The 12,427-nt window shown below is 36.1% G+C and overlaps 2 protein-coding genes across 4 annotated transcripts in view; one reads left to right on the forward strand and one right to left on the reverse strand.

The window, feature by feature from the left end:
- Nucleotides 1-6,088, reverse strand: part of LOC128542540 (lisH domain-containing protein ARMC9) — a 44,552-nt gene extending 38,464 nt beyond the window's left edge. For both annotated transcript variants that reach the window (XM_053512430.1, XM_053512429.1), the window contains exons 1-4: nucleotides 5,911-6,088; nucleotides 2,650-2,735; nucleotides 1,868-1,993; nucleotides 272-442 (exon numbers count right to left, since the gene is read on the reverse strand). In XM_053512430.1, the coding sequence (XP_053368405.1) occupies nucleotides 272-442; nucleotides 1,868-1,993; nucleotides 2,650-2,724 (372 nt within the window). In that variant the 5' untranslated portion in view covers nucleotides 2,725-2,735; nucleotides 5,911-6,088. The remainder of the gene's footprint in view (nucleotides 1-271; nucleotides 443-1,867; nucleotides 1,994-2,649; nucleotides 2,736-5,910) is intronic.
- Nucleotides 6,089-6,378: 290 nt separating this feature from the next.
- Nucleotides 6,379-9,781, forward strand: polr2h (RNA polymerase II, I and III subunit H). Of its 2 annotated transcripts, none has more exons than XM_053513454.1 (6): nucleotides 6,379-6,476; nucleotides 7,020-7,131; nucleotides 7,334-7,417; nucleotides 7,713-7,806; nucleotides 8,458-8,541; nucleotides 9,509-9,781. In XM_053513454.1, exons 2-6 carry the CDS (start codon nucleotides 7,059-7,061, stop codon nucleotides 9,624-9,626), a joined length of 453 nt encoding a protein of 150 aa, XP_053369429.1. In that variant the 5' UTR covers nucleotides 6,379-6,476; nucleotides 7,020-7,058; the 3' UTR covers nucleotides 9,627-9,781. The 2 variants fall into 2 exon arrangements, with proteins under 2 accessions (XP_053369429.1, XP_053369428.1); XM_053513453.1 differs by having other exon boundaries at nucleotides 6,383-6,539.
- Nucleotides 9,782-12,427: the final 2,646 nt, after the last annotated feature.

A 12,427-nucleotide genomic window follows, 5' to 3' on the forward strand; every position in this document is an offset into this window, starting at 1 on the left:
TGAAGTTATGCCCCCATTTTTTTCTTGTCCCTACTGTACAAGCCTGTGGGGACAATGTTATGACACGGGGTTGCTTCTGTTGGTCAGAAGGCCTAAGCTCAGCAATGTTGCCTGCATAAGCATGTAAAACCTAACTGATTCAGTAGAGCCTCCTGCTGGTCAAAAACAGTACTGATCTATTATGAAACGTCTCATTTCAACACCATTCTCTATGAAGAAGCTGCTATTAATAAAACCATGACATAAATCCATATCAGAGACTTTTTTGCACCTGTTTTCCCATAGCATTCTTCAGTGGATAGACGGAGAAGTGAATATGCAGGTAGAACTCCAGTTTTTGTACGGCTGGGTCGCTGTCACGAATGAGTGCGGGCAGGTTTTCTGTCCACAGCTCAAAAAAGACCTTCATCTCTCCATCATCAAACGAGCTGAGCAGATCTTTCTGCATATGCAAAACATATTTAACATATGTCTGAGAGAAACAGAGCAGGGAGAAATCTCACGGCACTTTCAGAGCACACGTGTACCGCACTTGTATCTTCATATATATATATATATATATATATATATATATATACACACACACACACACACACACACACACTTACAGTGCATCCGGAAAGAATTCATAGCGCATCACTTTTTCCACATTTTGTTATGTCACAGCCTTATTCTAAAATGGATTAATTTTTTTTTTTTTTCAGAATTCTACACACAACACCCCATAATGACAACATGAAAAAAGTTTACTTGAGAAAAAAGTTTACTCGAAATTTCTGCTGCTTTGAAATGCTTTGAATGTCTCAATGAGCACAATGGCCTCCATCATCCGTAAGTGGAAGAAGTTTGAAACCACCAGGACTCTTCCTAGAGCTGGCTGGCCATCTAAACTGAGCAATCGGGGGAGAACGGCCTTAGTCAGGGAGGTGACCAAGAACCCAATTGTCACTCTGTCAGAGCTTCTGAGGTCCTCTGTGGAGAGAGGAGAACCTTGCAGAAGGACAACCATCTTTTTAGCAATCCACAATCAGGCCTATATGGTACAGTGGCCAGAGTCTCATCAGACCTAAGAATTTTTTTTCTCATGGTCTGGGAGTCCTTCTGGTGTCTTTTGGCAAACTCCAAACGGGCTGCCATGTGCCTTTTACTAAGGAGTGGCTTCCGTCTGGCCACTCTACCATGTACCTCTATGGAGTTTTATATGTAGAATTGTGTGAGGGAAATTTTTTTTATCAATCAATCAATCAATCAATCATTTAATCTATCTATCTATCTATCTATCTATCTATCTATCTATCTAAAAATTACTTGATTAGAGGAGTACACTTCTAATGCAATGCCAAGGTGCTTTATGTAGGAAAAGTGATGGAGCACTGGGCACTGTAAACTGAATTTCTGCTGCTGTTACTTTAATTATAATTTAAATGGATTAAAAAAGCAGATAGCTGTTTCTGTTTTAATGGGATAATGACATGAGTTAATCTATTATTGGAAAACTATTTGATTTTAGATCCCACTACACTAAATACATAATGGTCAAGATATAGTACAATTCAACATTAAGAAATTAACATATGGTACAATTTGTCAGAGTCTGAAGCCTAAGCTCTCACTCCTTCACAAGCTGGTTTACTCCTTTGCCTCTCTAAAACCTCTAATGAACTTAATTAATTGATTAGCAAAGATATAATATGGTACTAATGACTGAGTGGCTTTCTAAACCTAAACATTTGCATTCTTCACTACATGCTAGGACAGGTTAGTACTCAAGTGTGAATTACCATACACGTAATTTATACACCTCTTTGTTTTAATAGTAATTGTTATTAATTTACAGTCCTTCATCCTGCAAATTTATCACTCTTACCTGTAATGTTAATATCTTCGAGTCTTCAGTTAAACTGCTGCGTGTTTTTGGCACTGGTTTTCCTTTGCTCTTGCATTCCTTCTCAAAGACCTTCACTGTTTCCGCCAGCTCACAGAACTTCAGGTACTAGACATTACAAACACATTCATTGGATATAAATATATACATATAAATATAAAAGGTTCTGCTGAACGTATCCTTTTACACCACAGAAAATTAAGACAGTTTGACAGATTTATAGACTGTTTAACATGCAAAAGATGGTCTCTATTGTTACACTCCAGTTCATAAAACCACCAGCTTTTATGAATACACTTGAATAACCATGTCCTCCTGTCTTCTCCATATACGTAAGAATAGCTCAGTAACTTCTAGAAGACTAGCCCATGTTAGCAACAGCTTAATACGGATAAGTGAGGTTTCAGTATCTTGATTTACATTCTCATTGTTTACATTATGTTCCCATAACAGTCTCCATCCCTTTATTACAAACAGTAAACAACCAGATGTATATGGAAATGTACCCTGGTTGCATGTTATTCATTAATTTTATATATTGGTTGGATTAAAACCATTTTTGACATTACAAACTGAGCCCATGCATTAGGCACAATTGGCTTAAATAAAAACAGCAACACAAAATTAACCCCCAAAATTAAATTTCATTTCCAATAAAATTCTAGTTACTAAAGGTACAACAGACATTAGGCTTATTTCGTAAATCCATCACACTGCAACAATCCATGAGGTGAACTGCTAACATTTATACTGTATAAACCTACTTCTCTGATCATCACTAGGAGGTCTGCTTCATTTGCCAAGACGTCCCCCATCTCTTTAGAGCTTCTGGAACTCATGTAACAACAATCTGATAAACACAAAAACTTGTTATTTTTTTTTACAGTTATTGAAATAACAAAGAGGGTGATATAGTGGTGGGGTAAAATAATGCACATAATGGAGATGAACAACCAGAAGCCATGGGAATGGGATGTCATTTAGTTACAAAAATAATACTTTGTTTACCAGATTTGTTTCGGTAATAAACTCCTTTTCATGATATTTTATAGCGCGTGAAATATTATAGGTTGTGTACCCTTCGGTTACTGTCAAGTCTGATGGGTTACCAGGACGAGTTGGTTTTCTTTCTAAAATAAAAAATAAAAAATGCTATCTTCATAGCATCGTCAAATAATGACTGGATAGAACCAAACCAAAGAAAGCCAGGGTGAAGTTGGCATTCTTTGGTAAGAAAATGAAGGATTAACCAATCAGGTGAGGCTGCTGTCATGCTGCAAATAAACAATGAAGCCAGACGCCTTTCTACATCACTGTTAGCAAACATTAGAGATTAGAGGTGCAGTTATGAAGGGTAGAGACTTTGAGCTTTTAGGAAAAAAGAAGCTGCATATGGACAGGAAAAAGGAGGAATTCAGACTTTCAGTGAGGAACATGATGTGCATGTAGGATGGCTCACTGGTACTGCTAAAATTCAGCCATGACAATGACAGTGACTCTTTGAAACTGCTCACTGTGCCTTGCTTGCCTGGATTAGCTGCATATGTTAATTTACTCTAGTGGTCATTTTACTGTGACTGTTTAAACACAGAAAATAAGAGGCATGTAAAGAATTTGTCAAGATCATATAACAGGGTTTATAAGTCATGAGTTTAATACATGTAAATACTAAATATTTTAAATGTTTCCTAATTAAGATTTCAATGAATGCTTCTTTTATTCATTATTGAATCTTTGCTGCAATTTAGGGTAGCAGGTATGCATTTTGGAGCAGGGTTGCATATATTAAATGTTGAGACCCATGCAAGTTTTTATATACATGCAAGTTTTTATATACAATTAAGTTTGTATGGCTGTTAAAGTGGTGACATATGATGTACAAAACACAGAAACAAATTATATATATATATATATATATATATATATATATATATATATATATATATATATATATATTGCCAAAAGTATTTGCTCATTTACCTTCACATGCATATGATTTTGTGTAACATTCAATTCTTAAGCCATAGGGTTTAATATGATGTTAACTCACCCTCTGAACTTTGCTTTGTGCACTGGTGCGAAGTCATGGTGGAACTGATGTGGGGTTGTTTTTGAGGAGCTGGGCTTGGCCCCTTACTTCCAGTGAAAGGAAGTCTTAATGCTTAAGCATACCAAGACATTTTGGACAATTTCATGCTCCCAACTTTGTAAGAAAAGTTTAGGGATGGGCTCTTCCTTTTCCAACATGACTGCGCACCTGTGCACAAAGTTCATAAACACATGGATGGTGTTTTTGGTGTGTTGAGTCCTGACCGCAACCTGATAGAACACCTTTGGGATAAATTAGAGCCACGACTGAGAGCTAGGCCTTCTTGTCCAACATCAGTGTCTGTTTTCTTATGAATGTGCTTCTAGAAGAATGGTCAAAAATTCCCATAAACAAACTGCTAAACCTTGTGGAAAGCCTTCTCAAAAGAGTTAAAGCTGTTATAGCTGCAACATCATATTAAACCCTATAGAAAACAACATTATATAACCCTATGGAAAAATCGGAAAATACTCAAGATCATATGCATGTGAAGGCAGGCGAGCAAATACTTTTGACACTATATAATAGGTTGTCTCAGTTGGCTTCCTCAAAGATGTTCCCCACTCCACTGACAGCATTAGAGATTAAAAAAAAAAAAAGCCGAGAGTAGCAGCAGGTGATATGAAAATAATATATATATTTTTAAATCCTTTCTACAAAACCTTTGCAATGTCTACAATGGTCAAGCACTACACTTTCTTATCCTGGTAACAAAAATATATTTTCACTAAAAAGAAGGAAAAAATAATGATAAAAACACTAATACAAATAGTTAATATCAAATCAGTTGCTTTCAATCAATTTGTAAAAACAACAAAGTTAAATTATATTACGGACACATTTAAAAGATGTTATCAGTAATATATATAAAAAAAACATGCTGTAACATAATTCATCACAACACTGATATTATATTATTATATTGTCCAGCACTACAGAACACAACCTGTAATGAGTCACTGTCCAAGATCAGTCTATTATTATTATCATCATCATTATTATTATTAGCTAATTAATCCAAATTCTAGGTTTACTGTAGGTCATCTGTTTTATTTAAAGTATCTATTCATCATAACATTTAAGCGTTGCCTACACCCACAAAAAAAAAAAAAAAGAAAAGAAAGCTTGCATTTTAGAATCTGTTCTCTCAAGAGAATCAGATCAAAGAGCTGACTTGCTGGCATACAATAAAAAACCCTATAAAGCATTGTCACACTCATAAATAGGTAGAGAGGATATCACTCATCCTCTCTACCTATTTATCCTGTAGGGGTCACAGGGGGCCTGGAGCCCATCCCAGGAGACTTAGGGCATGAGGTGGGGTACACCCTGGATGGGGTGCAAATCCATCGCAGGGCACACACATAAATTTTCACACTCTCATTCACATACTATGGGGAAGTTGGGAACGCCAATTAGCCGTATCTGCATGTCGTTGGACAGTGGGAGGCAATCCGGAGCACCCGGAAAAAACCTGCCAAGCAGATGCAAACTCCATCCACACAGACCCGAGGGGGGAATCGAACCCGGACCGTGGTTATTATTTTATAATAATTTATGTAAAGTTATTATAGTTATTTTTGCTCAGTAAACCAAACCCAACTAACTAACTTGCAACTATCAGGTTGTCTGTTTTCTACAAAGGTGACATTTAAGCGTTATGCCAACTGTAAAACAACACACTGCTGCTATTCTAGGCCAAGCTCTGAACCTCAGGTGGCTAACAAACAACACTAAGCTGCTAACTATTTTAATAACAGGATACCTTTATACTTTAGCATTTAAGTCGTTCTAAAAATTAAGAAATATATTATCGTATGACAGTACGTGTTCATGTTTTTAAAATTAAGATAAATACATGAGTTTTAAAAAAGAACGCGACAGTTAGCTAACTACCGAGTTTTCCAGAAAGAACACCTAAGGTTACTAGCCTTACCTCAGTCACACAGCTCGCTGGCGATATTAATCCCTCATATTATTTGTCGTAGCACATTTCATTCGACTTTGCTTAAATACCTAATCCCACATAAAGATTGTAAAAATAAAACGCGCATTTATCAGACGCTAATAATACGAGTTATCATGCGAGCTAACAACGCAGCTAACGGACTAGTTTGTGGCCGGTGCCCATAGTAACCAGCAACAAGACGCTTACTGAATATACCTAGCAACGCAAAGAAACGACCGTAAGTAAGTCTCAAGTGTCGTAAATATATCGAAGTTTCTTTTGTAGTTTGAGTTGTAAAACGCAAATTGTCAACAACTGTTAAAACAAATTAATTATTACAGAACGTTAAAATGGTTAACACTCTTGTGTAAAAATGATAATGAAATATATTTGTTTAAGGATCACAACTTCTTGGAACGTTGTAATCGCGTAAAGTTGTGTTGCCCCGGAAGTAATTGTAACGCGGAAGGGTTAAACGTAAAGCATGTTGCTTCGGCGCGGTGGATGAATGAAAGCTACTTCAGAAAGATCGACTACTGAATTTTTTTTACTTTGTATGTTGATTAATTTACATTACAAACTGCAAATCAACGCCGAATAAGGTTTTTTTTGAGAGCGTAAGTGACTGAAAGCGATAAACTTATTTTAAATGTGCTCCGAGCACTCACTAGCTGAAAAATGTTAGCATGCTGTGACTGTGTTTCTCTGCTCTAGCCTTGCTCCATCACATCACACCCATCCAGAAAAGACTGATTAGTGACATCTAATTCTCTCTAAAGAAAGAAATAATTGTATTTAAGGAATGTGTTAAATGCAATTTTAGTATGTAAATAATAATGAAAATAATACAGATATAACTCGTACTGTAATTTGGTGTTTATGTTAAGCAAATGTCAGTCAAGTGGTATGTTTTACTGTGTTTTTACAGCTGCAGTAGAGAGGGCTGAAAGATTATTTATTGCACAACTACTAATGTAATACAAATTAAGCTTTCTATAATTTTCATCAGGAATGATGATGACACTGATCATGGTTCCACTGAAAGACATATTTTGTACTTTTGAGATCCTTAAAATGGGTTGTGTTTGTCCTGACAGAAGAAGCTGCTGTTGGTGGGGTGATAATCAGCAGAAAACATGGCTGGAATTCTGTTTGAGGATATTTTTGATGTGAAAGACATTGATCCTGATGGCAAAAAGTTTGACAGAGGTGAGGAACAATGAGTTCAGCTCACATGAGCTGATATTTGCGCACTCTGTCTCTCTCACTCGCTCTCATTCTAGGCCAACACAAAACTAGGCTTATGAGCTGAAATCTATGAAAAGCTTCCAAAGTTATGATACTGTCCTATTTAAACTCCTCACTTACTCTGTGTCTGTGTCTCTATTTATTTTTCATTGGTTTCTCTTAGTGTCTCGTCTTCACTGTGAGAGTGAATCATTCAAAATGGACCTCATCCTGGATGTGAACACTCAGATTTACCCTGTTGACCTTGGTGAGTAAATATACACAAATATACAACATTCACAAAAAGAAAACACAAAACTCTTTAGTATGCATCATACAACATATATAACTTGACACTGTACAATATACACAGGGCACAGATCTGTTCAACACACTCAGCTGTTCATTGTCAAACTTCACATTATGCTCAACTACATTAGTGAGTCTCCAAGATTAGATCTGACTGATCATCAGGAGTCTTGTGTCTTTACGTGATGTACATGTATAAAGTACAGCTGTAGTGGAACAGCTGGATGTACCAGTGTAATGTTGATGGTTTTCAGGAGATAAGTTCAGACTGGTAATCGCCAGCACGCTGTATGAGGACGGCACTCCAGATGATGGAGAGTACAACCCCACAGATGACCGACCGTCGAGGTGACTCCAGCACCCTACAAATCAGCACTTTTTACAAACACGCATGTAGAAAGACTAAATCTAATCAATCTGTCAACCCTAAGCTCAGCATTCTGACTCAGTGACTTATACAGGGTTGGCAGATCGAGCTGATTAAGATCTTTTTCATTTCGTTCGAATATTAAATAAAAAAGAAAATGGTTAAAAAATGTTCTCTTGACTGCTATTTATTAACACTGTAGCACTCTATCTTTTATCATTTACTTAAATTATATTGCTTTACCTTCACATTTCACAGTGTAGTATTTTAATTATTTCATCAATTTTTTATACAAAACTTAAATAATATAAAACATACTTTTTATTTATTATTATTATGTTAATCTTATATTTTGTTTATACTGAAAAAATCATAATCTTTATATTTAATTTATATTTTTTGTATTCAATTTAATGTATTTATCTTATTAATATTAATTATTAATCATTATTCAGCTACTTGGATGTAAAAATGTATAAATACAAACTGAATTAATTTACTTAGAATAATATCATGATGAGGTTCCATGTTTTTTAGTTTTTACATTCTTTTTAGTCTATTGTATGTTCATATTATAATGACTCCACAGTGCTTAAAGAGGTGTGTGTATTTTTGTTTTCCCCTCATTGTAGGGCAGATCAGTTTGATTACGCCATGTACGGTAAAGTGTATAAGATCGAGGGAGACGAGACATCGACAGAAGCAGCAACACGACTGTGAGTGTAATTAATATGCAAACTCTCAAAGATGTTATTTTTCGGTTTGGAGAATCACTAAAATTGAAATAGTGCAAAAAATTGTTCTTTGGAAAAAAAAAACTTATTATACAGTGGAACCTTGAAATACGAGCATAATTCGTTCTGGAAGCGGGCTCGTATTTCAAAACACTCGTAAACCAAATGTAATTTTCCCATAGGAAATATTGGTAACTCGAATTTTTTGTTCCATAGCACAAAAAAATAAATACATAAAAATAATTAACACAAAATATAAAATGTAAATAAAACAAATTAAACTGCACTTTACCTTTAAAAAAAGTAAAAAAATAATCCAGACAGATAAGTGTTTCCGTTTGTGCGCGCAGGCGCTGTGTATGTGTGTGAATCTCAAGTAAACTCCCCTCCCCCTTTTTCCCCAACTTGTCTTGCACAATGACCCTTCCTCCACTCTTTTCATACACGCGCACGCACACAACGAAAAAGCTGGTTTATCGGAAAAATCTCTCTGACACTCAATTGAGCGACAAACTAACAGAATCACTGCTGCAAAGTAAAAATAACACTCCCAAACCTCAAACGATTGCTGTCCAAATCAACGGATATCAATTGCACACAAGTGTGTACAGTAGAGCTTTATATAGGAATTAATTAATTCATTCATTCATTCTTTTATGTATAAAATTTAGATTTTAGGAATGCATTTGATTAAAGAAGAACAAATCAAAGAATGAACTGACTGGATTTAGGATGCTGCCACAAGTGTTAATTTTCCTTATGTATGGAGACTTAACCCACCTTGTGTATATAAATTTAAGCATTTTTTCGCTGTAAAACTTAAGTCTTCTGTGGCACATATGGAGCATATTTATAACACAAATTCATTTACAGAAAAAAAATGAACTTTCACCCTTTCATTCAAAGATGATGAACTAGGTAATTTTCTTGTTTTTCTCCATTTTTTTAGTTCTGCATATGTGTCGTATGGTGGCCTGCTGATGAGACTTCAGGGTGATGCCAACAACCTGCACGGCTTTGAGGTGGACTCTAGAGTTTACCTGCTCATGAAGAAACTTGCCTTCTAACACACTTGTGTGTTGTTTTTGTGTTTGTCTTCGTTGTGCTCATGATGACATCATGAGGGACATGCAGCTCTTAAAACTACAGCTGTTTTATAAAAGCTGGGGAAGAGTCAAACCCAAAGTGGTAATGATGTAAATAAAACTTTTATATGTATTTATATTGGTCTTTTTCATTTTTGCTTAGTTAAAAAACACCTGCACATGTCGTAAGGGTCACCTTTAGTATAAAATAAACAAATTGTTAATGAATAATATGTATTCTGCGGTAAGATTTATCTAGCATGTTGGCTTTTTGATATTATAACTGGCCTCTGATTAGCAGTATTCTTAAGAACTAAGAATCTTTCTTCAAATGTACAGTATTTGCGGTATGACAGGATAAGCGTAAAGTGTGTGTCAGTTATTTTACAGAAAAGGCGGAATCTGTGTCATAAAAATCTCCTGGAATGTATTTCTTCTTTTACACCTAGAACTTCTTTAATAATAATATACTCAGCAAAAAAAGAAGCGTATCTTTTTCAGGACTGTGTATTTCAACAATAATGTTGTAAAAATCCAAATAACTTTACAGATTTTCATTGTAAAGGGTTTAAACAATGTTTTCCAAGCATGTTCAATTAACCATAATCAATTAATTAACATGCACCTGTGGAATGGTCGTTAAGACCTGAACAGCACACCCGAATATCACACCTGCGTGACAGGTACAGGATGGCCACAACAACTGCCCGAGTCACACCAGGAACACACAATCCCTCCATCAGTGCTCAGACTGTCCGCAATAGGCAGTCCAAGCAGCTGGTGGCCACACCAGATACTGACTGGTACTTTTGATTTTGAGCCTCCCTTCATTCAGGGACACATTGTGAAACATTTTTAGTTTATGTCTTATGGTGTTGACTCTTTTAGTGTTCATACAAATATTTACACATTAAGTTTAATGAAAGTAAAAACAGTTAAACGTCAGAGGACGTTTCTTTCTTTGCTGAGTATACTTTTAACTTTATAATCTTTTTAGACTTTTAGCTTAATGCAATTTTAAAATAACCTCTTTTTCAATTATCTTCTATACACCTTAATCCTTTATACATGGTCGCAGGGGGCCTGGAGCTAATCTCTGAAAACTTAGGGAATGAGGCAAAGTACACCCTGGATGGGGTGCCAATCCATTGCAGGGCACACATACACACACTCACATTCTTTCACACACTACAGGAAATTTGTGAAAAGCCAATTAGCCTAAAATTAATTTTAATTCATGTGAGAGCCATGTTTTGTTATTTCTCCAATGAGTTCAACACCATCAGACCTGAGCTACTCAGTAAAAAGCAACTGGACATGCAGGTGGATGATTACCTTGTGACCTGGATTACGAACTATCCAACAGGTCATCCACAATATGTGAGGCTGCAAAATCAATTCAGATACTACTGTGTGCAGCGCAGGGCTCCCCCAAGAGACAATCCTCTCCCTTTCTGTTTACACTCTACACCTTAGACTTAAGACACTGCTCACAGTTTTGCCATCGCAAGTTCTCAGATGATTCTGCTGTCGTGGCTGTATCAGGAGAGACCAAGAGACTGAGTACAGGAGTGTGCTCGACAGTTTTTGAAATGGTGTGGACTAAATCACCTGCAGCTCAATGTTTTAAAAACTAAAGACCTGGTGGTAGATTTTAGGAAGCAGAGGACTATCCCAAACCCCATAAACATCATGGGCAGTGAGGTGGACATTGTGGACAGCTACAAATACCTGGGTGTTCGCATTGACAATAAACTGGACTAGTCAAAGAACACTGATGCTGTGTACCAAAAATAGGTCAGAGTCGCATGTACTTTTCCCAGGAGACTTAGGTCCTTTAATTTATGCAGAACCATGCTTCAGATGTTCTACCATTTGGTGGTCTCCAGCACTATATTCTCTGCTGTAGTCTGCTGGGGTAGCACATTAAAATCAGCTGATACCAACAGACTTAACAAGCTCATCAGAAAAGCGGGCTCTGTCATTGGAATGGAGCTGGAGTCTCTAGTTAAGGTATCTGAGAGGAGGATGCTGAAGAAACTTCTCAGTATAATGGACAATACATCACATCCCCTACGCGAGTCACTGATGTCATACAGGAGCATACTCAGCCACAGACTGAGACTACCAAAGTCTAAAACTTAACGCCACAGCACATCATTTATACCAGTGCCAATTAAACACTATAACTCTTCCTCCTTCATTCGGAATATGCCATGACAAAATAATTAATAGAACTTTATTATGCCCTGATACATTGTGCAATATTATCACAATAACAATTTCACATGCAAAACCACTAATTATGCAATATTATGAAAATCATGTGCAATATTTATACAAATCTGGTGTGCAATATCCTTACTACTCTATATGCAATATCAAATATTATGTGCAATATAAATCCTGGAAGCAATAACATAAATGTACCACACACAAAAGAGTCAATTCTGCACCTTTCTGTACAGTCTGTATTTTTTTCTATATATTTTTTATTCTATTTATAATGTATTTTATTTCTCTTTATTATTATTTTCTCTATTTTTTTCATTAATTTCTTTTCACTTATTTATTTATTTTTTCTATTGTATTTGTATCTTTTAAATATGCAGACACTGAAGAAACAATTTCCTTCTGGATTAATAAAGGCTTATCTTATCTTATTTCGTTGGACTGTGGAGGAACATGCAAACTCCATGCACACAAAGGTGGGAATCGAACCCGGACCCTGGAGGTGTAGGGCGACAGTGTCGCCTCTTCCTGGTAACTCTGACAATGACAAT

This window comes from Clarias gariepinus, chromosome 15 (assembly GCF_024256425.1).
Source record: "Clarias gariepinus isolate MV-2021 ecotype Netherlands chromosome 15, CGAR_prim_01v2, whole genome shotgun sequence".
Classification (NCBI taxonomy): Eukaryota; Metazoa; Chordata; class Actinopteri; order Siluriformes; family Clariidae; genus Clarias; species Clarias gariepinus.

Coding starts and splice junctions, on each gene's coding strand:
- polr2h (XM_053513454.1), top strand. CDS start 7,059: ATGGCTGGAATTCTGTTTGAGGATATTTTTGATGTGAAAGACATTGAT. Junction 7,807..8,457: donor ACAGATGACCGACCGTCGAG/GTGACTCCAGCA, acceptor CCCTCATTGTAG/GGCAGATCAGTTTGATTACG. Junction 8,542..9,508: donor ACAGAAGCAGCAACACGACT/GTGAGTGTAATT, acceptor CCATTTTTTTAG/TTCTGCATATGTGTCGTATG.